Below are 25,988 nucleotides of genomic sequence, written 5' to 3'. Positions count from 1 at the left end.
AGTGGTAGAGTGGGGGATGTACCGGGCCATCAGGTTACAGATTGTGGTTGAGTACAATTCTGCTGCCGCTGATGGCCCACAGCGCCGCAAGGATGCCCAGTTTTGCAATGCTAGATCTGTTCTGAATCTCTCCCATTTAGCATGGTGGTAATGCTACCCAACATGATGGATGGTATCCTCAGTGTGAAGCTGGGTCTTTGTCTCCACAAGGACTGAGCGGTGGTCACTCCTATCAATACTGTCATTGGCAGATGCATCTATGACAGGTAGATTGGTGAGGGCGAGGTCAAGCAGGTCTTTACCTCGTGTTGGTTTCCTCACCACCTGTCTGGCAGCTATGTCTTTCAGGACTCAGCGAATAGTGGTGCTACCGAGTCACTCTTGGCGATGGACATTGAAGTCCCCCACCCAGAGTACATTCTGTGCCCTTGCTACCCTCAGTGCTTCTTCCAAGTGGTGTTCAACATGGAGGAGCACTGATTTATCAGCTGAGGGAGTGCAGTAGGTGGTAATCAGCAGGAGGCTTTCTTCTCCGTGTTTGGCCTGATGCCATGAAACTTCATGGGGTCCAGAATCAATGTTGAAGACTCCCAGGGCAACTCCCTCTTAACTGTATACCACTGTGCCGCCACCTTTGGTGGGTCTGTCCTGCCGGTGGAACGGAACATACAAAGGAATGGTAATGGAGGAGTCTGGGATATTGTCTGTACGGTATAATTCGGTGAGTATGACTATGTGAGGCTGTTGTTTGACTAGTCTGTGGCACAACTCTCCCCATTTTGGCACAAGTTCCCAGATGTTAATAAGGAGGACTTTGCAGCGTCAACAGGGCTGAGGGAGCCATTGTCGTTTCCGGTGCCTAGATTGATGCCTGGTGTTCTGTCCAGTTTTATTCCTATTCGACGTTTCTGTAGTGGTTTGGTACAATTTAGTGGCTTGCTAGGCCATTTCAGAGGACAGTTAAGAGTTAACCACATTGAGATAAAAGGTACCCCGAAGTAAAATACTTCAAAATGCAAGCCTAAAATTTCCTAAAGTAAACAGCAACTCCTACATTTTAAATGGGGTGACCTCTGAAGTTCCTTATGCCTTCAGACATTGCCACTTTCTAGATTCTTTCTCAATATCTGAAAGGGACAGCAAGGGTCAATCAAATGACTGATGTTTGTAAACCAGTTGTATAATCTTTTTGCCCCAGCCCCAGGTTCACCTATGAAACTTTGATTAGCACGTGTATCAGCCTCTTACTAATAGATGTTAATGATTAAAAAGAACTGTCTTAATGTCAGTAAAAGCTCCTTGCAATACAAAGTGAAAAATCATACATCATGATAGATTAATACAGGGTTTGTCAACCTTAATAACAACAGCCATTTTAAAAATTTAGTCAAAAACGCAATATCTTAAGAGCCACAATGTTGTTACTCAATTGCCAATAATAAGGAATATAGTTAAATATATGAATACATTTTGTTCCATAAAAAATTTAGTGCATGTATTTTGTTATCTATTCATTCTGTTAAAATTTTTGCAATTAATACCAATGTTTTTTAAAGCAAGAAATAAATAAAATTGAAGGTATTATGGTGCCTGAAAATGTAAAAAAAATGAATGCCAAAAACTGGTGATGGGCATATATTTGCATAAATAAGATGGATGCAAAAAATAAGAGATGAAAAAAATAACTTTTATTTTAATGTGATTGCTGCTGTTGGATTTCTTTGGAGAGTTGGTCGATATCTGGACATAACTGGACAGTCAGGAGCAACATGAGTGCTTAATGAGCTGTATGTGGCTCTGGAGCCGCATGTTGCTGACTTCTGGATTAGTAGGTAAATGCATTATGTAGTGTGGTACTGTGCCATAGAGACAAGGCCCCAGGTTTGATCCTGATCTGTAGTGAGTTAGATGATTAGTAGCCAGCAATAGCAGGGCAATACAGCTTAGGATAGGGGAGCAAAAAAAAAATTATTCCTGGCTTCCACTTCTGTGAAGTAGCATATCCATGCTTGCATGTAAACACATAAACCCACAGCAATTGAAGTCTGTTATCAGTGATCATTGCCATGATGAAATAGTCTGCTGGTACTGTCTTAGCTTATATGTAAAGAACGGTCACTTTGGTAAGGTACAGTGGGGCACCCAGCAGCCACAAAACTATATTCCAGCAAAGTCCGTGTCTTCAGGAGAAGAAAGATGAAAATTGGGGGGGGTGTTACGACCAGGTGCGAAAGGTGTCTAGGGGTATGTTACTATCTTCATCTGGTCTTATTGTAACAGGGTTTAATTTTAAACAAATTGAGCTTTGAGATCCCCTTTTTGTGAATCCTTATTCACAGTTTCCAATTATAAGGCAAAGAAACAAATTCACACAGGCTGTCTGAAGTTTAAAGAAGATGAAATTTTATTAAAACTCAACTTAAACTCTAATACGGTTTATGCCTATGGATATACGACACGCCCATGATAGCAAGCACACACGATACACACATGCAAATAGGGACAGAAAAGAGCAGAAGAAAAGATAAGTAGAACAGTTTGAGGCAATATCTTGTTACTGTTTCTCGAGCACGCTGTAGTCCTTGATTGACAATATGGTCCTGCGCTTCGTTGGGGCCCAGTAGTCTTCTTAAATCTTTGTTCACATAGGAAACTTTTCTCCCTTTGAGGTTCACGTGTTTTCACACAAGTCAGTTCCATGAGAAGGAGATGGAAGCAGGAAGACAGGAGAGGCTGTAATTCCTGCTTCCGTTCCAGGAGAGATTTTTACTCCATGAGCACACGGCTTTGTCTGCTTTTCCAACTCCTTTGTTGGGAGTTCAAATTCAAAAAAACTCCCAGGTTGCCCAGCAGGTTAGTCATGTGACTAGCGCCTTATATGGAGCAGTCTCTCCTGTGAGGTTTGTGGATAGCAGTCTCTAGAATGCTAGCTCCCCCCACCTTCAATGCCTGGTAATCAAAAGTTCATGGTTGGTTGAATGAGTCAGGGCATGGCCCTTTGTCCCTTGTTCCAACACTGTCAGTTACCATTGAAACGTCTTTCCGGTCAGGGGCTTGCTATTTTAAATTTTAATTGTTCATGTGGCGAAATCATGTGGGCCTCAGTCTTGGTAGGTGGAGGGTTTGCCTGACAGGGGAAAAACATCAGAGCTCAAATCAGTAAATCTTAAACTTTTTTTGTGACAGAGCAGCCATCTGGTTTTTCAGTTTTACTCTATGAACATAGTTTTATGTTGACTTTACTGATGGCTCCTCCTTGCTTCAGAGGTAATATTAGTTCAAGATGAAACGGTTTAATGATCAACCACAGAAATCAAGTAGCAATCAAGTCAGGTGTATGTAGAAGAATTTTGCTAGAGAGATTAGTGAAACAAAAATTGTGACAAAATGCTGTTCTTTACACCATTCCTTATTTTAGCCCTGTCCAGTTACACTGATCAAATACAAGCAGATGATTCTGCCTTGGGACAGCTTCTCAGGAAGGGTCCAGATTTGCAACGTCAGATGATGTGAGGATTTTAGCCAATGGCCTCCTGCAATTAGGACATGGACTAAAAGATTTTGTCCAGAAGACGAAGAACCAAATCAAGAAAATAATTGACAAGATGAACATATTCAACAGATCCTTCTTTGAACTCTCGAAGCAAACAGATGAGATCAAATTTACTGAGCAGGAGCTAAAAAAGAAGACAATAATTCTACAGGCTAACAATGAGGAGTTGAAAAACTTGTCACTTGACAGCAGAGAAAAAATAAATGGCATCGTAGAAAATCGAACCATTCTAGAAACAAAAGTAGAAGGTCTTGAAGACAAATTATCCGAACTGACTGAAATCAAGACAGAAATGCTGGAGATAAAGGAGTTCCCATCTCTAAAAGTAGGTGCATTTTAATGTAAAAAATGATATGTTGCTGCCTAGACCTTGAGCTATAGAGACCAGGAAGACCCCGGGTATGATCCTTGCCCTCAGTGTCCTTGAGCTAAGGAAGAAAGAAACAAAATCACCCTCCACAATGCTATCCTTGTTGAAAAGTTCACATGTGGATAGTAGGTGAGGGCAGAAATTGCTTGGCTGTCACCAACTTAGTCAACTAGCTTTTCAGCACTGACTGTCTAAATTCACATCTGAAAAACAGTCACTTGTGCAATGTGCTAGAAGACAGTCAAAATGCAATACCATAGTATCCCAGCAAGAACAGGGGGAACAAGCAGCAAGTCTACCAAAGACGGCCTCCACATCAGATTGTGCCCAGCTGTGAGATGTTGACCAAGCTCCAGTTCAATTATGTACTTAGCTTGCTCATCAGCAAAAGAAAAAAGAATGCGAGTAAGATGCTGAGTAAGATCAGCTTTCATAAAGCAAGTGAAAGGGCCCTATTAAATTAGAACTATTAAAAACTACTGCTTCTAGAGTTTCCCCCCTCTTCCCTTTAAGGGAGTACCTGACTTCCATTTGTCAATGGCTCACAACAGCATGACTGATCTCTGAGCTTACTGTGTGGAGAATCACACGTACAAACCTGCATGACATCCTTATATGATGCAGCTTGTTTACAGCATACTCGAGAGTGGCTCTCATGCAAGGCATTGCTTGGGGGTTTGTGATATTAGACAAGAAATTAGTGTGTAACATTACCCTATACCAGGTTTGTACTCACTCTAAGAAATAAGGCACTGAACTATGTTGGAAGGCAGTAGTTCATCTCTGTGCAGAGCGATTAAGAAATTGCACGAGCTATATGCATGTCTTTTTTGACACCACCACTACTGCTTTACAACACTGCAAAATGTATTAATGTGCAAGTTTCACGCATAACATGCCACACTCATCTAGTATAAATATTTATGAAAATTACAATTTTAAAGACAAACACCTCAGCCGGGATTTTATCCCAACAACGGGGGTGGCGATGTCCAGAAAAGGCGATGCCAAGAACCCGGCATTGCCTTGTCTGTGGGAGGCCCACCAAATCTACTGCCAATTAGCCACTTAAATGGACAGCGGCAGGCCTTCCACAGGATCAAGGATCCCAGCGACGGAAGTTCCACCCTCCGACAGAAGTCCTGCCCTCAGAGCTGCCAGCCAATCAGAGGCCAGCAGCTCTTTAACTGAGCAGCACCACCGCGGAGGCAGTGGTTGCTCCCAGTGGAGCACCTACCCGAGGCCAAGAGTGACCCCCACCCTGCAAAACTGTTCCCGCCCTGACCTATCTGTGGCCTGGGTCCACAGAAAATCATGCGGGCTGCTTGCCGGCTCAGGGGTTGGAGGGGGTGGGCCCTCGTCAAAAGTCACAGTGAATGAGGGACCTGGCATCGGGAAAGGGGAGGCCCCGCTGAGAGACACCCCCCCTGCATTTGCTGCCAACTCCCCTACATTGCACCCCCATCCCACAGAGCCGACAAACAGCCCGCATGGTTTCTCGGGCCGCCGCTGCATGACTAATTGTGGCGGCAGGATGAGGCCCTTAATTGGGCATTAATTGCCCAGTTAAGAGCCTCAATTGGCAGCAGGGCGAGAAGGCCATTCACAGGTCTTTCCCCTCCGGGGTTGATTTTGGCAGAGGCAGGAAGGTGGCAGGGATCTCCCCCGCCATCATCCCACCTGATTACATGCTCTTCCCGCCCCCAAAACCCGTTGTGGAGAAGAGCATAAAATTGCCCCCTTCATTTCTAAGTTCAAAACAAATCCAGTTATTCTTTAAAAATGGCAATATGCGTATCAGGAAGTCAGGCACAATAATCTATTGTTACAAACTCAAGAGTGTCATTTAATCTATTTTGCTCCACTGGGCTCTTATTGAAGAACAGAACAAAAACATTAAAAGCTTGATCAGTACGATGCATGACCAACACAGTCAACTGGACAAGCAGAATCATCAAATACAGCAACTGGAAGAAAAGGTAAGTCACAATTCACTTTATATTCCAAGATACCCATCATGTACGAAAAAGTACAATTCTAAAATTGTTGTGTCACTCCTGTCCAAGCGGGAGCCTTTTCAACAGGGTAAAACTATCAAACTATTGAGAGATGACCAGAACTATTTCACAACTATAGCAAGGCTCAACTCTTGGTAAAAGATTACACAACATCTTGATTGGTAAAAATCCTTGCCAGAATGAAACAGAATCATACAGACCAGCAAGGTCCAATGTCTATGCTGTGTTTTCCGATTTAGTTGGTAAGGGAATTACAACTGGCATCAGCACATGTGAATGTCCTGTGAGGACAAAATCAAGATCAGAAATTCTGCTTCCCAATACCATTATACATCCCATCCCTCCAAACTTTCTTTGTGGTTGGAGATACATGAGTCTATATATAAATGAACTATATGCCAGTAGAATGAAGTACAGGTGATTACAGGTCTGCCTCTGCTGCTGGGAGCAATTTAAGCTGATGAATTAAGAAGATGTTGCACAGCATTAAAGCATAATAACGTAAACTTGAATTTTCCTATAATAAAAGCAAAATACTGCAGATGCTAGAAATCTGAAATAAAAACAAGAAATGCTGGAAATACTCAGCAGGTCTGGCAGCATCTGTGGAGAGCGAAGCAGAGTTAATGTTTCAGGTCAGTGACCCTTCATCAGAACTAGCAAATGTCAGAAATGTAATAGGTTTTAAGCAAATAAAGTAGGGTGGGGCAAGAGATAACAAAGGGCAAGGTGTTGATAAGACAGAGGGCACAGAGAATAACTGACCAGAAGGTCACGGAGCAAAGACAAACAGTATGTTAATGGTGTGTTGAAAGGCAAAGCGTTAGTGCGGAGAAGGTAGTAATAGAAAGAAAAATGAATTTTCCTATAGTATCCAACTACTGAGAATCTAATTATGCCAACTGATAATGCTAAAATACAAGAGATACTGATATTTTTATAATTTAACATAACCTTTTTCAAACACACAAATATTTCTGAATAATAAAATGAGTTTCTATTAACTCTTACAGACCTTGGGTGCCTGCCCCCACAGTGCGCCCCCCCCCCCCACCCTATTAACTTAGGGAAAACATAGAAACAGCAATAGGCCATTTAGACCCTCAAGCCTTTTGTGATATTCAACGAGATTGTGACTGATCTGTTACCTAATTCCACACACTCACCTTTGCCTGAATCGCTTAATACCTTTCGTTAACAGTAATTTATCAATCTCAGAATTACAATTAACTGACTCAGCATCAACTGCCATTTGCAGAAGAGAGTTCCAAACTAATGCCACCCTTGAACCTGGTATATTGACAGAAACTTAATGTGTCAATGGCTTTGCTAAGCTCTGATTGATCAAAAGGGTTAAAGCATTATAAATATGATTGATGGTGTTTCAGATATCTAACCTCAAGGTCTTTTATCCTTTGCAGATCTTCCCACTGACTGTGATGACATCTACAATGAGGGAGAGAACAGCAGTGGCGTGTACACAATTAAACCTAATGGATACAAAGCATTCAATGTGTACTGTCACCTCACACCAGGTAATGGTCACAGCTTAACTGCTATTTTTGGTAAGATTCATCCCAGGAAAGCAGTGTATGGGTGTTTATTTTAATTTAATATGAAGGTTAAATTTAAATGGCCATAGCAATTATTTTTCCCATTCCCACCTAAAAAATGCTGACTTATACAGGTGTCTAAGTCCATGGTTGTCATCAGCCCTGCGGGACCATTACCTTTTTTTCCATTCATTTTTGGGATACAGACATTGCTGGCAGGGCAAGCATTTATTGTCCACCCCTAGTTGCCTTGAGAAGGTGATGGCAGGCTGCATTCTTGAACTGCTGCACCCACAGTGCTGTGGGTGTACGATTCTGGGATATTCACACAGTGACGATGAAAGAATGGCGATACATGTCCAAGTGAGGATGGAGTGTGACTTGGAGAGGAAACTTGAAGGCAATGATTTCCTACGCGCCTGCTGAGCTTGTCCTTCTAGGTGAGGTCACGGATTTGGGAAGAGCTGTTGAAGAAGCCTTAATGAGTTGCTGCAGTACATCCTGCAGATAGTACACACTGCTGCCACCAACCACTGGTGGTGGAGGAAGTGAATGTTTAAGGTGGTTGATGGGGTGCCGATCAAGCAAACTGCTTTGTCATGGATGACGTTGGGCTTCTTGAGTTGTGACATATGAGCTAGATAATGATAATGGGGCACCTATCCTTACACTCAAAAAGCACATTCAACAGGGTAACTGATGACCATGCACACAAAGACATTCCAACTTGTGTCCTTGGATGGCATCAGGAAAGGGATATCAGTTGATTGCTTCCCTCCATGGGCAATGAAGCCACCTGTAGTGACACTTCCGTCAACTTGACTAAGAGTGGCTGACTAAAAATAGATTGAAGCTAGGACCTTTGTGGTCTGTATGACTCAGTTTCACATGGTGCATTTATCAATTAGACCAGTGAATGCTGATTACCAATTTTTTAAATTGCTGCATTGCTTCAGTTATACAACTAACATTTGGTATAAGACAGCTCAAAGCAGACACAATTGCAGGAATAATTAGTCTCAAAATCACTGAATAGTGCTCCTACGGCTTGGGACAAAATTAGGGGCTTTTGTACAACTAACTTGTTGCTGCATATTTCCATACTAGTCTATCTGGGGGAGACGGTGGCGTAGTGGTAATGTCGTTGGACCAGTATTCCAAAGTCCAGGCTAATGCCATGGTGACACGTGTTCAAATCCCACCATGACTGCTGGTGGAATTTAAATTCAATTAATTGAAAGCTAGTCTTAGTAATGGTGCTGTGAAACTATCATCGGTTGTCGGAAAAACCATCTGCTTCATTAATGTCCTTTAGAGAAGGAAATTTGCCATCCTTTTCTGGTCTGGCCTACATGTGACTCCAGACCCATAGCAAAGTGGTTGACTCTAAACTGCCCTCTGAAATGGCCTAGCAAGCCACTCAGTTGTCAAGGGTAATTAGGGATGGGCAACAAATGCTGGCCTTGGCAGCGATGCCCGCATCCTATGAAAGAATAAAGAATAAAAAATCCATACCTAGCAGAGAATTATTAAGGAATTAGGCATTACATTGAAAAGCAAGGCCTGGAAGGTGAAAATCTCCAGATTGTTTCATATGCCACATACTAAACAAGATATGGAGAGGAAATTTAGGAAGGTCTTATGACTGTTGAGCAGGTGCATAAGAATTCACGTTCTTGCCACACTTGAGTGAGTTCTGAAACAAGGGTAGGTTATACTGAAGATGCAGCTTTCATCTGAGCCAAAATAGCACCAGTGTCCTTGCAAATAAGGTAAATGGAGCAGTCGCCAGGATTTAAACTAATATGATGGGGGCTGGGGGGGGTGGTGGAGGGGAGTTGAGGAAAGTTGAACTTTGAGATTAAAGAGAGAGAATAACACTAATGAAGCTGTTGATGTGGAAGCAGGGGAATTATCTGAATTAAAGAGAGAAAATATTGTCACAGCAGATAGGGATAGAAAGAGACTTTAGGGTAATGAAAGACATCTGCTCATGGGATACACAGATGATTTGGACTTTGCAGAGGTGACCTAATTTCAAACTTTGCTGAATACAGGATTTGGCAAACAGTTAGGAGAGTAAAAGAATTCAGAAAGGCACCGGCAGGTTAACAGATTGAAGGATGTGGATAAACAGAGATACTTTTTCCCGCAAGGACAAGTGTCGGTTGATAAAGCCATAAGGCGGCCAATAGAAATTTAGGTTTTTATAAATAGGGGCATCGAAAAGAAGAGGAAGGAAGTATGACAAATTTGTACATAATATTGCTTAGGCCACTATTAGAGTAAAGCGTGCAGTTTTTGCAATCCTATTATAAGAAGGACCATAAAGGGCATACAGCATAGATTTACCAGGAGGATGCAAGGAGTGTGAAATTATAGTTATGAGGAAAGAATTGATATTTTCACTGGAGCAGAGAAGACTAAGAAAAGACTTTTAAAATTATGGAGGTCTGTAATGTCTTTAAATAATCCTCTAATCGGATGTCCCAACATTAATGTGTTAGTCTTACGACTATTTGGAATCTACATGGAGTGGCAGGCTCTGGCTTTTTTCTCTGTCTGAAGGTCACCTTTGTCAGGCACGTTGAGTTTCCTCTCTGCGAGGTTAGCAGATTACAATTTTTCTTTTTTTTAAGCTTCTTCATGCCCCCGACCCTGCCCACCCCAACCTCCGACCTGAAATGGATTGCTGCAGCTTATAGCTTTCCTGCCTATCCTTCTGTTTCATTTAGCTTTCCTACTCACCCTTCTATTTCCTACCTTCTTTCTTCACCTAGCTGTGGGCCTCCTGGCTCTCTCCACCCTTTCTACTCCCAACATCAAACCCTGGGGCTCTATTATGCAAAATGAGCTCCAAGCTCCATGCCTCCAATTCACCACCAGGATTTCTTTTTGAAAAACAAACCTTGTGCCTGTGTCCAACCCAAATACTTGATTTATGTACTCTGGCTTTCGAGCTTTTCATCATAGTGAACAATTTGCCCAAACCAAATAAGTGGCCAAAAAAAATGAACACCGAGGAGGGAAGAAGATTTATTCCAAAGACGGCAGGAAAAAACTAACAGTTCAGAGCTCTCAGTGCAATTATCTGCAGCCTCAGTCTCTTGTGACACTAACTAGGGACGTACATAGAATCCTGTACTGAAACTATACTTCATATTTGGTTCTTATTTTCAGAGGGTGGTTGGACAGTCATCCAGCAAAGATTTGACGGGTCAGTGAATTTTGACCAGCCTTGGCAAAACTATGAAAATGGTTTTGGTACACTGGAAGGTAAGATAGATATCTCAGCACATTTTTTAAAAAGCTTTTCAGAAAATTACATGGGTTAAATATTTTTAAGATATATAACATGAGTGGGGTGGGGCTCCCATTCCCAACTGCTGTCCATGGAAAAACATTCGCTCAGGCATGAATGGGGAATGAAAATGGGCTATTTGTGACCCATGAAGGACTCCCACTGGAAACAACTTTACCCCCCCCCCACCCCACAGACTTCATGACCACCATCAACCCCACCCCTCCACCCCCCCAACATAGAAGGGGCCCGGACTGGCTATGGCGACCCCACCTCACCTACCTCTTGTCTGGGGTTCCAGTACTGGGCCTGGGTCCAAGGCCCCTACAGTACCAGCAGTGGTCACTGATCCCGGTGGTGCTGCCAATACTGCTGAGGTGCCAGCCCTCTGATTTGCCGGCAGCTCATGGAAGCGGGATCCCCATCTTTAAAGGGACGGGGATCCTGGCTCGTGAATCTTTAACTGAAAAACACCGGAGGTTTGCTCCGGGGACCGTGAAAATGCAGAGGTGGGGTTCGCCCGCCTTTTCGGCCCAGTGCCGGGAGCCCCGCCTCTTGCACAAAATCCAATTCGGACAGCATCAAGAAGTACTCAACCCCAGCCAAGTGGCACCCTCTCCTCCCGAGGTCAAATGAAAGCTGTCGTATGAGGCATTCTCTCGTAACTAAGTTCCATTCTCCTCAGCCAGATGCCATTGGGCGGAAATGAAAAGTAGACTGCACTATTTAGTGTTAATAGAAGTACACAAGCTAACTCCACTGTCCAAACTAAGAAAGAGAGGTGCAATTTTTTTGTGGAGGTGTGGCGGGGGGTGGGGCGATGTGAAAAGGAAGCAACAAGTCCAATTTGAATACAGGAAGGGAAAATGTTTTATCTTATAAGTAAACTTCAGGCAAAAAAAAAATGTTGACATGTTTGACATTAAATTACTCTTGACCTTAATAAATGATAATATTCTAAATAAGCAGTCAAGAGAAACAAATATAATTTAAGAATAAAGTGAGTGAAAAAACATTTAGTGTTGCAGAGACATGATCCACTTATCCAGTAACATTGTCAACATTACCAAGATATGATAGAGGTAATTTTTAAAAAAAACAGTCTCTTCAACTATTCACCCTCCCTCCCACTAACTCACAGTAACCTTTACAGCACTAGTTGGACCTCTATTCATGATTAACTTTTACATTTCTTCCTAATTTAACACTGGAACTCCTCAGGCAAATACCTCAATTTCTACAAAAACAATGAGTGCTTGACAGACATTCCTCCCTCAACCAATACATGTGACTCCAGACAGCAGCAATGTGGTTGATTCTTAACCGCTCTCTGAAATGGAACAGCAAGCTACTCAGTTGTACCAAACCGCTACAGAAAAGTCAAAGAACAATAAAACCAGACGGAGAACCCGGCATCAACCAAGGCACCAGAAACGACAAAGGCACACCCTGCCTAGTCAACCCTCCAAAGGCCTTCTCACCTGGGGACTTATGCCAAAACTGGGAGAGTTGTCCCACAGACTAGTCAAGCAATAGCCTCACAAAGTAATATGCAGCAAATCATACCTTACAGTCAATGTCAGACTCCTCTATCACCATCTCTGGGGATGTCCTGTGCCACTGGCAGGACAGACCCACCAGAGGTGGCGGCACAGTGGTATACCATCGGGAGGGAGTGGCCTTGAGAGTCCTCAACATTGACTCTAGACTTCATGAAGTCTCATGGCATGTCAAACATGGGCAAGGAAACCTCCTAATGATTATCACCTTCCGCCTCCGCCCCCAACCACCCTCGGCTAATCAGTCAGTGCTTCTCCATGTTGAACACCAATTGGAAGAAGCACTGAGGGTAGCAAGAGCACATAATGTACTCTGGACGTGGGACTTCAGTGTCCATGACCAAGAGTGACTAGGTAGCACAATTACTGACCAAGCTGGCCAGGGCCTGAAAGACGTGGCTGCCAATTTGGGTCTGCGCCAGGTGGTAAGGGAACCAATAGGAGGGAAAAACCTACTTGACCTCGCGCTCACCAAACAACCTGTCGCAGATGCATCTGTCCATGACAGTATTGATAGGAGTGACCATCGCACAGTCCTTCTGGTGATGAAGCTCCATCTTCCCACTGAGGATATTGTGTTATTTGGCACGACCACCATGCTAGATGGGATAGATTCAGAACAGATGTAGCAGCTCAAAACTGGGCATCCATGAAATGCTGTGGGCCCTCAGCAGCAGCAGAATTGTATTCAACCACAGTCAACAACCTCACGGCCTGGCATATCCCCCACTCTACCATTATCAACAAGCCAGGGGATCAACCTTGGTTCAATGAAGAGTGCAGAAGGGCATGCCAAGAGCAGCACCAGGCATACCTAAAAATGAGGTGCTAACCTGGTAAAGTTACAACACAGGACTACATGCATGCCAAACAGTAGAAGCAACATGTAGATATACAGAGCTAAACAATCTCACAACCAACGGATCAGATAAAACCTCTGCAGTCCTATCATATCCAGTCGTGAATGGTGGTGGACAAAACAACTAACCAGAAGAGGAGGCTCCACAAACATCCCCATTTACAATAATGGTGAAGCCAGCACATCAGTGCACAAGACAAGCCTGAAGCATTTGCAACAATCTTCAGCCAGAAGTGCCAACTGGATTTTCCATCTCAGCCTCCTCCTGAAGTCCCCAGCATCACAGATGTCAGTCTCAACCAATTTGATTCAATCTACATGATATCAAGAAATGGCTGAAGGCACTGGATACTGCAAAGGCTACAGACCCTGACAACATCACAGCTGTAGTACTGAAGACTTGTGCTCCAGAACTAACCACACCCCTAGCCAAACTGTTCCAATACAGCTACTACACTGGCACCTTCCCAGCAATGTGGAAAATTGCCCAGGTATATCCTATCCACAAAAAACAATACAAATCAAATCTGGCCAATTTCTGCCTCATCAATCTACTCTCAATCAACAGCAAATGTTGGAAGGTGTTGTCAACAGTGCTATCAAGCAGCACTTACCAAAAACCTGCTTACCAATGCTCAGTTTGGGTTCCGCTAGGGCCACTCAGCTCCAGACCGCAGTGCAGCCTTAGTCCAAACATGAACAAAAGAGAATTCAAAATGAGGTGAGAGTGACTGCCTTTGACATCAAGACAGCATGTGACCTTATGCAACATCAAGGCAGCATTTGACCTTATGTGACATCAAGAAGCCCTGGCAAAATTGAGGTCAGTGGGAAACAGGGGGAAAATTCTCCACTGTTTGGAATCATACCTAGTACAAAGGAAGATGGTTATGGTTGTTGAAAGCCAACCATCACAGCAAGAGTTCTGCAGGGTCGTGTCCTAGGCCCAACCATCTTTAGCTGCTTCATCAATGACCTTCCCTCCATCATAAGGTCAAAAATGGGGATGTTCACTGATGACTGCACAGTGTTCAGTACCATTTGCAACTCCCAAGATACGGAAGCAGTCCATGCCCACATGCAGCAAGACCTATTTCTTATTCTTTCATAGGAGGTGGGCGTTGCTGGCAAGGCCAGCATTTGTCGCCCATCCCTAATTGGCCTTGACATCGTGAGTGTCCTGCTAGGCCATTTCAGAGAGCAGTTAAGAGGCAATCACATTGCTGTAGGTCTGAGGTCACATGTATGTTGAATTGTGATGGGGTACAGTTCCACAGTGTGGTGAATCCTGCTGGGGTACAGCTCCACAGAGTGGTGAATGGTGCTGGTGTACAATTCCGCAGGGTGGTGAATCATGCGAGGATACAGTTCCACAGGGTGGTGAATCGTGCTGGGATACAGTTCCACAGGGTGGTGAATAGTGCTGGGATACAGTTCCACAGGGTGGTGAATAGTGCTGGGATACAGTTCCACAGGGTGGTGAATCGTGCTGGGATACAGTTGCACAGGGTGGTGAATGGTGCTGGGATACAATTCCAGAGGGTGGTGAATCGTGCTGGGATACAGTTCCACACGGTGGTGAATCGTGTTAGGATATAGTTCCAGAGGGTGGTGAATCGTGCGAGGATACAGTTCTACAGGGTGGTGAATTGTGCTGGGATACAGTTCTACAGGGTGGTGAATCTTGCTGGGGTACAGTTCCACAGGATGGTTAATCGTGCTGGGATACGGTTCTACAGGTTCTAACCACATTCCAATGTAATGACCCTTGGAACTCAGCCCAAGTAACCATTCTTCACACATGGCGAAAGCATGTATCAGCAAGTCATTTAGCTGTGTGAACTATCACAACAATGTGCGATCTTTGGCCTCAGCTACTTTCATTATATGTTCATTTGCCAGCAAGAGCTACTGAACCAAAAACAATAGTTCTAATGCCACCCCTACAGAGAGCAGCTAATCAGCGCAGATCATCAAACTTTGCATTAATTTGTGCCTCTGTGACCAATACTGTCACCAATGAAAGAAAATCAGATTGATCGAAGCTTTCAAAATTCAAACCAGATTTGTATACGTTAGGTCAAGTGCCTCTTTCTAAAAAGCTGCAACAAAAAAAACTAATCAGGTCATGCTGGCTTTAACTGACCACTATATCCACCCACAGTTAATGTTTAGTTAAAATCACAGAATATTTCTAGGACCTCCAGCAGTGAATTAAAAAAAGCAAATATTACAGTACTATTACACAACCCTCCATCAAACATACTGATTCTGCATGTTCTTGCACATTCCTTTTTCGTTTATCTAAGTTAAGACTAACTTCAGCTTAAGATTTAAAATGGCAGGAGATCTCAGACCCGTGTTATGCTCCTCTTGCTCAATGTGGGAGCTCAGGGACACGGCTGATGTCCCTGACTCCTTCACGTGCTGGAAGTGTGTCCAGCTGCAGCTCTTGTTAGACTGCATGACGGCTCTGGAGCTGCGGATGGACTCACTTTGGAGCATCCGTGATGCTGAGGAGGTCGTGGATAGCACGTTTAGCGAATTGGTCACACCGCAGATCAGAATTGCTGAGGGTGAAAGGGAATGGGTGACCAAAAGGCAGAGAAAGAGCAGGAAGGCAGCGCAGGTGTCCCCTGCGGTCATCTCCCTCCAAAACAGGTATACCGTTTTGGATACTGTTGAGGGAGATGGCTCACCAGGGAAAGGCAGCAGTAGCCAGGTTCATGGCACCGTGGCTGGCTCTGCTGTTCGGAAGGGCGGGAAAAAGAGTGGAAGGGCTATAGTCATCGGGGATTCGATTGTAAGGGGAGTAGATAGGCGGTTCTGTGGTCGAAAACGAGACTCCCGAATGGTATGTTGCCTCCCAGGTGCACGGGTCAGGGATGTCTCAGATCGGCTGCAGAACATTCTGAAAGGGGAGGGTGAACAGCCAGTTGTCGTTGTGCACATAGGCACCAATGATATAGGTAAAAAACGGGATGAGGTCCTGCAAGCAGAATTTAGGGAGTTAGGAGCCAAGTTAAAAAGTAGGACCTCAGAGGTAGTAATCTCAGGATTGCTACCAGTGCCACGTGATAGTCAGAGTAGAAATGAAAGAATAGTCAGGATGAATGTGTGGCTTGAGAGATGGTGCAGGAGGGAGGGGTTCAGATTTATGGGACATTGGGACCAGTTCTGGGGGAGGTGGGACTATTACAAATTGGACGGTCTACACCTGGGCCGGACTGGAACCAATGTCCTTGGGGGTGCTTTTGCTAACGCTGTTGGGGAGGGTTTAAACTAATGTGGCAGGGGGATGGAAACCAAATGAGGTCAGTGGACAGTCAGGAGGTAGTAACTAAAGCCTGTAAGGAACTAGATAATGAAGTCAGCGTGACTAAGGGAAAGAGTAGACAGGGAGCAGATGATGAATGCAAAGGGACTGGTGGTCTGAGGTGCATTTGTTTTAATGCAAGAAGTGTAGTAGGTAAGGCAGATGAACTTAGGGCCTGGATTAGTACCTGGGAGTATGATGTTATTGCTATTACTGAGACTTGGTTGAGGGAAGGGCATGATTGGCAACTAAATATCCCAGGATATCGATGCTTCCGGCGGGATAGAGAGGGAGGTAAAAGGGGTGGAGGAGTTGCAGTACTGGTCAAAGAGGATATCACAGCTGTGCTGAAGGAGGGCACTATGGAGGACTCGAGCAGTGAGGCAATATGGGCAGAACTCAGAAATAGGAAGGGTGCGGTAACAATGTTGGGGCTGTACTACAGGCCTCCCAACAGCGAGCGTGAGATAGAGGTACAAATATGTAAACAGATTATGGAAAGATGTAGGAGCAACAGGGTGGTGGTGATAGGAGATTTTAATTTTCCCAACATTGACTGGGATTCACTTAGTGTTAGAGGTCCAGATGGAGCAGAATTTGTAAGGAGCATCTAGGAGCGTTTTCCAGAGCAGTATGTAAATAGTCCAACTCGGGAAGGGGCCATACTGGACCTGGTGTTGGGGAATGAGCCCGGCCAGGTGGTTGAAGTTTCAGTAGGGGACTACTTTGGGAATAGTAATCACAATTCCGTAAGTTTTAGAATACTCATAGACAAAGACGAGAGTGGTCCCAAAGGAAGAGTGCTAAATTGGGGGAAGGCCAACTATACCAAAATTCGGCAGGAGCTGGGGAATGTAGATTGGGAGCAGCTGTTTGAAGGTAAATCCACATTTGATATGTGGGAGGCTTTTAAAGAGAGGTTGATTAGCGTGCAGGAGAGACATGTTCCTGTGAAAATGAGGGATAGAAATGGCAAGATTAGGGAACCATGGATGACAGGTGAAATTGTGAGACTAGCTAAGAGGAAAAAGGAAGCATACATAAGGTCTAGGAGGCTGAAGAAAGACGAAGCTTTGAAAGAATATCGGGAATGTAGGACCAATCTGAAACGAGGAATTAAGAGGGCTAAAAGGGGTCATGAAATATCTTTAGCAAACAGGGTTAAGGAAAATCCCAAAGCCTTTTATTCATATATAATGAGCAAGAGGGTAACTAGAGAAAGGATTGGCCCACTCAAGGACAAAGGAGGAAAGTTATGCGTGGAGTCAGAGAAAATGGGTGAGATTCTAAACGAGTACTTTGCATCGGTCTTTACCGAGGAGAGGGACATGACGGATGTTGAGGTTAGGGACAGATGTTTGATTACTCTAGGTCAAGTCGGCATAAGGAGGGAGGAAGTGTTGGGTATTTTAAAAGGCATTAAGGTGGACAAGTCCCCAGGTCCGGATGGGATCTATCCCAGGTTACTGAGGGAAGCGAGAGAGGAAATAGCTGGGGCCTGAACAGATATCTTTGCAGCATCTTTAAACACGGGTGAGGTCCCGGAGGACTGGAGAATTGCTAATGTTGTCCCCTTGTTTAAGAAGGGTAGCAGGGAAAATCCAGGTAATTATAGACCGGTGAGCCTGACGTCAGTGGTAGGGAAGCTGCTGGAGAAGATACTGAGGGATAGGATCTATTCCCATTTGGAAGAAAATGGGCTTATCAGTGATAGGCAACATGGTTTTGTGCAGGGAAGGTCATGTCTTACCAACTTAATAGAATTCTTTGAGTAAGTGACAAAGTTGATTGATGAGGGAAGGGCTGTAGATGTCATATACATGGACTTCAGTAAGGCGTTTGATAAGGTTCCCCATGGTAGGCTGATGGAGAAAGTGAAGTCGCATGGGGTCCAGGGTGTACTAGCTAGATGGATAAAGAACTGGCTGGGCAACAGGAGACAGAGAGTAGCAGTGGAAGGGAGTTTCTCAAAATGGAGACGTGTGACCAGTGGTGTTCCACAGGGATCCGTGCTGGGACCACTGTTGTTTGTGATATACATAAATGATTTGGAGGAAAGTATAGGTGGTCTGATTAGCAAGTTTGCAGACGACACTAAGATTGGTGGAGTAGCAGATAGTGAAGGGGACTGTCAGAGAATAAAGCAGAATATAAATAGATTGGAGAGTTGGGCAGAGAAATGGCAGATGGAGTTCAATCAGGGCAAATGCGAGGTGATGCATTTTGGAAGATCCAATTCAAGAGTGAATTATACAGTAAATGGAAAAGTCCTGGGGAAAATTGATGTACAGAGAGATTTGGGTGTTCAGGTCCATTGTTCCCTGAAGGTGGCAACGCAGGTCAATAGAGTGGTCAAGAAGGCATACGGCATGCTTTCCTTCATCGGACGGGGTATTGAGTACAAGAGTTGGCAGGTCATGTTACAGTTGTATAAGACTTTGGTTCGGCCACATTTGGAATACTGCGTGCAGTTCTGGTCGCCATATTACCAAAAGGATGTGGATGCTTTGGAGAGGGTGCAGAGGAGGTTCACCAGGATGTTGCCTGGTATGGAGGGCGCTAGCTATGAAGAGAGGTTGAGCAGATTAGGATTATTTTCATTAGAAAGACGGAGGTTGAGGGGGGACCTGATTGAGGTGTACAAAATCATGAGAGGTATAGACAGGGTGGATAGCAAGAAGCTTTTTCCCAGAGTGGGGGATTCAATTACTAGGGGTCACGAGTTCAAAGTGAGAGGGGAAAAGTTTAGGGGGGATATGCGTGGAAAGTTCTTTACGCAGAGGGTGGTGGGTGCCTGGAACGCGTTGCCAGCGGAGGTGGTAGACGCGGGCACGATAGGGTCTTTTAAGATGTATCTAGACAGATACATGAATGGGCAGGAAGCAAAGAGATACAGACCCTTAGAAAATAGGCGACATGTTTAGATAGAGGATCTGGATCGGCGCAGACTTGGAGGGCCGAAGGGCCTGTTCCTGTGCTGTAATTTTCTTTGTTCTTTATTATACCACTGCTGGGAGCTCCTCGTTCTATTCAGATCAAAGTGGAGCACTCCCATTCTCTCCTGAAGGTGCTGCTGACTTGTACAGTTCCACAGGTACAGGGACCTATCCAATATCTGACACCCTTTTTTGTGTGTGAGCCTCGAATATGAATATCTGAAGGCCATTCAACAGAGAGCATCTCAACCAAGACCAAACTTTTTTGAAGCATATTTTTGAGCAGAGGTCACTGGACGATAATCTGAAGCTGAAATGCTGATTGACTTTTGCCCTCCTGGAAGAGTCACTAAGGGCAATTATATCACTTCCATTGCCAACCAGGATGAAATCAACAAACTCAGTAAGACAAAGTAAAAGCAAAATACTGCGGATGCTGGAAATCTGAAATAAAAACAAGAAATGCTGGAAATACTCAGCCGGTCTGAGCATGACCCTGAACCTCCGGTTGCTGGTCATTTCAACGCCCCCCCCCCCCGCTCTCATTCTCACATCTCTGTCCTGGGCTTGCTGCAGTGTTCCAGTGAACATCAACACAAGCTCGAGGAACAGCATCTCATCTACTGATTAGGCATGCTGCAGCCTGCCAGACTGAACACTGAGTTCAATCATGTCAGAGCATGACGGAGCCCCCCATTTTACTTTTATTTTTAGTTATTTTTTATGTTTTATTTTTTGTGTTTATTTATTTAGAGATACAGCACTGAAACAGGCCCTTCGGCCCACCGAGTCTGTGCCGACCATCAACCACCCATTTATACAAATCCTACACTAATCCTACTACCACATCCCCACCTTCCCTATATTCCCCTACCACCTACCTATACTAGCAGCAATTTATAATGGCCAATTTACCTATCAACCTGCAAGTCTTTGGTTGTGGGAGGAAATCGGAGCACCCGGCGAAAACCCACGCAGTCACAGGGAGAACTTGCAAACTCCACACAGGCAGTACCCAGAATTGAACCCGGGTCACTGGAGCTGTGAGGCTACAGTGCTAACCACTGCGCCACTGTGCTGCCCATTTTATTTTAGTTTGTTCAGTTTGTTTCTACTGTGCCTACCCACTGTGTTTTTTTTCATGTTTGTGCTTGTGGCTGTTCAGTTTCAGTGCATTAACACCCTATCTGTACTAATGCTTTGTCTTTCAGCACAACACTAACAATATTGTTTGCCTTTGCTCCATGACCTTCTGGTCAGCTATTCTGTGACCTCGTCCTATCAACACCTTGCCCTTTGTTATCTCTTGTCCCACCCCTGCTTTACTTGCTTAAAATCTTTTACATTTCTTATATCTGCCAGTTCTGAAGAAGGGTCACTGACCTGAAACATTAGCTCTGCTTCTCTCTCCACAGATGCTGACAGACCTGCTGAGTATTTCCAGCATTTCTTGTTTTTATTTCAGTAAGACAAAGAATGGAACCTATGGTCATCCTGTTATGTTTGGCTCATACCACTTTGGGCAGTGCATTTAATCAACTAAACCATCAGAGAGCCCCACCATCTTGTTTTAAGTTGGCTTCCAGAGAAGGGAAGATGATGTCAGGTTACCATGGTGCGTCAACAGATGTTGAACTTGGTTGTGATGCACTCCTGAATGAATAAACTGCCAACCCTCACAATCTAGAAGCAGGCATGATAAATAAGTACTTGGGTGAACTACCAGAGGGCTACCAGTGCCTGTGGAACTGTATCCATGTATGAGTTGACAAGTGCAGGTTGGCAGATGAGGATTGGATTGGATCGTGCTGTAATACCCCTACAGTCGAATAGTCTGCTAGCATTCACGATCCAGCTCATACAAAGAGGTCCATTTGGGTGACAGCAGGTCCTTGCAGAAATGTACCCAAGCAGAGGGAGAGAGAATTAGCCAACTTGTCTTCAGTGGAGCCCCGATAACCTTGGTGTGCCCCCTCACCCTGCCACTCAGGTTTGGGAACCTCAATCCTAGTCTATGAATACCCAGAAGTCAAACAAAATACTGTACAAAGCTGTTACTATGTTTCTGATTTTTAAATTCACTCTTTCAAAACATTTTTATTTATCCTTTGTGTTAGTTCTGATTAGGGCTGGAAAAGATGCACCATATTATATGGCAGGGAGATTACATACTGCATATTGAATTGGAAGACTGGAAAAGTGACAAGCGTTTCATAAAGTATACACTCAGCCTGGGAGAGACAGAGACGGATTACACTGTACAACTCTCTGACACCCCCCTGGGAAATCTCCGCAATGCGATGACTGAACAGTCAGGAATGAAATTCTCCACCAAGGACAGGGACAATGACATGAGAAATGACACTAACTGTGCTGAAAGTTATTCAGGTAACTCTAATTTTAAAAAAAAACTTGATATCTATTGTTCACTATGACAAAGGATGCAAATACCAAATAAAAATCAGGGCACAAGCCGTAAGAAGGGAAGTCATGTGGATCTTTTCACTCAAAGGGTAATTGAGTTGTGGAACACGGTAGCAGGAAAGGTAGCAGAACATATACACGGTTCAAGGGGCATCTAGGCACATTTCCAAAGATTAAGTACAATGTGAATAAGGTGAATAAGTCGGATTACTCAATCAAAATCAGACAGGGATGTTGGGCTGAAGAGGATTCCTATATCCTTATTTACTCAGATGCATCGAAGGATCTCTAAGGTAATGTCTGAATACAAGCTTGTATCTGTAATGCTGAAATAAGAATCGCAGGATTAGGGAGAATAGTAGTCCCACACAGATAAATGACAGATGGACAGAGACGCATTAGAGATAGTCATCCGTGTGTATGTTTTCCATCCAAAAGACTTGCTGTGGACGGTGTCAGTGATACTGCAGTTTAACAAGTGAAACAGTTTTTCATTCAGTGAAGATCATTGTCATCTTAATGTTACAGACTGTTTGGCAGGTATAATTCAGAAGTATTGCCCCCGTGTTCGAAAACAAATGTCCCACCTGCTTTAGCATTGGATCATATATTCTAGGGATGTCCCAGGTTCAAATCCCTGATCTGAACTGAGTTTGATGCTCTAAGCTGGGAAAGCAGTTGGGATTATATCACCTCTCAGCTAGGGGAGGTTCTTACATCTGATTGATATCCCTGCTGGAAAAGCAGTATGTGTGGATGTTCTACAATGACAGAAATGTGATATCCTTCTCAGTTGAATCGCCTGCCTACAATCACTGTCTTGGCTCGCAGATGAAGATGGTCACTTGGCCAAAGTACCAGAGATACCCTGGGCTTGTGAAATATAATCAGTTAGTGCTTTCAGAGAAGGGGAAAATGTGGAGAAAATATACTTTATCACTGTTTCATTTATTGTATAAAATTGAAGAATTACTTAACAGTGGAATTCCAGATCATGATCATGAATTTTAACTTGAAGGAATGTATGGGTTTGAGAGCAGGTGAGGGTTACAAGTGGGAAAACTGAGAGTGCATCAGGAAGCACCTGCCAACTTCCACATTTAACTGCATCATGTTAGCCTGCATGTGAGCAACCCCCTCACGGGAAGTGAGCTGTCATATTCAATCTGAATATCGCTGCAATTGAGTGAATACAATATGGCTTTTACAATTTAACTGTGGGTTTTCTGGAACTCGCCAGTGAAAGCAAGGCAAGAACACAGTGGCAGCTGAGGGGGGGTTGAAGACCTGACAAGGAAATATACCAATAAGTATCGAAGCCTCACAGCTTTTTCCCTCAAATCCCCTCTATGCCTCCTGCCCCTTACCTTAAATCTACACCCCCTGGTTATTGACCCCTCCACTAAAGGAAAAAGTTTCTTCCTATCTAACCTATGTGTACATCAAACATTTATTTAGTGGTGGGCGAGTGGAAATGAAGAAAGGAAGGGGAAGGACAGAATTGAGAGAAATGGAACATATCCATTCTGGACAGCAATTGCCAGCGTTGCTCCTCTTACCTAGCCTCAAGATGGCTGAACTCCAAGAAGGCTTGTACTTGCTGATTCCATTTTGAAGACTATCCATCTTTCTGGTCTTTAAGCAAGATCGATAAATTGAGCAATTTTTTTGCCCCTCATAATTTTGTATACATCAATCATTTTTCCCCTCAGCCTTCTCTGCTCCAAGGAAAACAATCCTAGCCTTATCAATCTCTCTTCACAGCTGAAATGCTCCAGCCCAGGCAACATCCTGGTGAATCCCCTCTGCACCCTCTCCAGTGCAATCTCATCCTTCCTATAGTGTGGTGCCCAGAACTGTACACAGTACTCCAGCTGTGGCCTAACTAGCGTTTTATACAGCTCCATCATAACCTCCCTGCTCGAATATTCTATGCCTCGGCTAATAAAGGCAAGTATCCCATATGTCTTCCTGATCGCCTTATCTACCTGTGCTGCTGCCTTCAGTGATCGATGGACAATTACACCAAGGTCGCTCTGACCCTCTGTACTTCCTACAGTCCTACCATCTATTGTATATTCCCTTGCCTTGTTAGTCCTCCCAAAATGCATCACCTCACACTTCTCAGGATTAAATTCCATTTGCCACTGCTCCGCCCATCTTACCAGCCCACCTATATCGTTGTGTAATCTAAGGCTTTCCTCCTCACTATTTACGACACCACCAATTTTCATGTCATCTGCAAACTTACTGATCATACCTCCTATCGTCTAAATCATTAATGTACACTACAAACAGAAAGGGTCCCAGCACCGATCCCTATGGTACACCACTGGTCACAGGCTTCCACTCGCAAAAACAACACTCGACCAACACCCTCTACCTCCTGCCACTACGCCAATTTTGGATCCAATTTGCCAAATTGCCCTGGTTCCCATGGGCTCTTACCTTCTTAACCAATCTCCCATGCAGGACCTTATCAAAAGCCTTACCAAAGTCCATGTAGACTACATCAACTGTTTTACCCTCATCTACACATCTAGTCACCTCCTCAAAAAATTCAATCAAGTTAGTTAGAAACGATCTCCCCGACAAAACCATGCTGACTATCCCTGATTAATCCCTGCCTCTCCAAGTGGAGATTAATCCTGTCCCTCAGAATTTTTTCCAATAGTTTCCCAACCACTGATGTTAGACTCACCAGCCTGTAATTACCTGGTTTATCCTTGCTACCTTTCTTGAATAATGGTACCACATTTGCTGTCCTCCAATCCTGTAGCCAGAGGGGATTTGAAAATTTGTGTCAGAGCCACTGCTATCTCCTCTCTTACCTCACACAGCAGCCTAGGGTACATCTCATCTGGGCCTGGGGAGTTCTCCACTTTTAAACCCGCTAAATTAGCTAATACTTCCTCCCTTTCAATGTTAATATGTTCAAGTATATCACAATCCCCCTCCCTGATCACTACATCTACGTCGTCCTTCTCCATAGTGAACAAAGATGAAAAGTAATCATTTAAAATCTCACCTGTGTCCTCCGGCTCCACACACAGATTGCCACTTTGGTCCCTAATGGGCCCTACGCTTTTCCTGATTATCCTCTTGCCCCTAATATATTTCCTTTATATTCCTTTATCTTGCCCGCCAGTGTTTTTTCATCTCCCCTCTTCGCTCTCCTAATTACTTTTCTCGTAACCCCTTACACTTTCTATACTCCTCTAGTGCCTCCACTGTTTTCAGCACTCTGAATCTACCATAAGCCTCCTTTTTTTCTGATCCAATCCTCTATATCCCTTGACTTCCAAGGTTCCCTGGACTTGTTGGTCCTACCTTCACCTTAATGGGTACATGTTGGCTCTGAACTCTCACTATTTCCTCTTTGAATGACTCCCACTGGTCTGATGTAGACTTTCCTACAAGTAGCTGCCCCCAGTCCACTTTGGCTAGATCCTGTTTTATCATATTGAAATCGACCATCCCCCAATTCAGTACCATTATTTCCGGTCCATCTTTGTCCTTTTCCATAACTACCTTAAATCTTACAAAATTATGGTCACTTTCCCCGAAATGCTCCCCCACTGACACTTCTACCACTTGTCCGGCTTCATTCCCTAGGATTAGGTCCAGTAGAAGGGGCAGCCCTTCTCTTGTAGGACTTTCTATGGATTGACTCAAAAAGCTCTCCTGTATGCAATTTAAGAATTCCACCCCCTTTATGCCTTTTGCACTAAGACTATCCCGGCTGATATTGGGGAAGTTGAAATCCCCTACTATTATTACCCTATTATTTTTACACCTCTCTGAGATTTGCCTACATATCTACTCCTCTATCTCTCCCTGACTGTTTGGAGGCCTGTAGTGCACTCCCAGCCAAGTGATTGCCCTCTTTTCGTTTTTAAGTTCCACCCATACGGCCTCATTTGAAGAACCTTCTAAGATATCGTCCTTCCTTACTGCAGTAATTGACTTCTTGATCAACAGTGCAATGCCAACTCCTCTTTTACCCCGTCCCCTGTCTCGCCTGTAGATTCTATACCCTGGAATATTGAGCTGCCAGTCCTGCCCCTCCCTCAACCATGTCTCTGTGATAGCAATAATA

The 25,988-nt window shown here is 44.1% G+C and overlaps 2 protein-coding genes across 11 annotated transcripts in view; one reads left to right on the top strand and one right to left on the bottom strand.

Moving 5' to 3' along the window:
• dock7 (dedicator of cytokinesis 7) overlaps nucleotides 1-25,988 on the bottom strand; it is a 210,683-nt gene that overhangs the window by 130,942 nt on the left and 53,753 nt on the right. The gene's annotated exons all lie outside the window — the stretch shown is intronic.
• Nucleotides 3,284-25,988, top strand: part of angptl3 (angiopoietin-like 3) — a 28,380-nt gene continuing 5,675 nt past the window's right edge. The window contains 7 exon segments of the mRNA XM_068037639.1: nucleotides 3,284-3,335; nucleotides 3,472-3,877; nucleotides 5,791-6,008; nucleotides 7,363-7,476; nucleotides 10,675-10,770; nucleotides 19,052-19,056; nucleotides 21,583-21,853. Coding sequence (XP_067893740.1) covers nucleotides 3,284-3,335; nucleotides 3,472-3,877; nucleotides 5,791-6,008; nucleotides 7,363-7,476; nucleotides 10,675-10,770; nucleotides 19,052-19,056; nucleotides 21,583-21,853 — 1,162 coding nt within the window.

The sequence above is a fragment of the Heterodontus francisci genome, chromosome 8 (genome assembly GCF_036365525.1).
Source record: "Heterodontus francisci isolate sHetFra1 chromosome 8, sHetFra1.hap1, whole genome shotgun sequence".
In the NCBI taxonomy this organism is placed as follows: Eukaryota; Metazoa; Chordata; class Chondrichthyes; order Heterodontiformes; family Heterodontidae; genus Heterodontus; species Heterodontus francisci.
The sequence above is the reverse complement of the archived record's forward strand: the minus strand, read 5'-3'. Positions and strand labels throughout refer to the sequence as shown.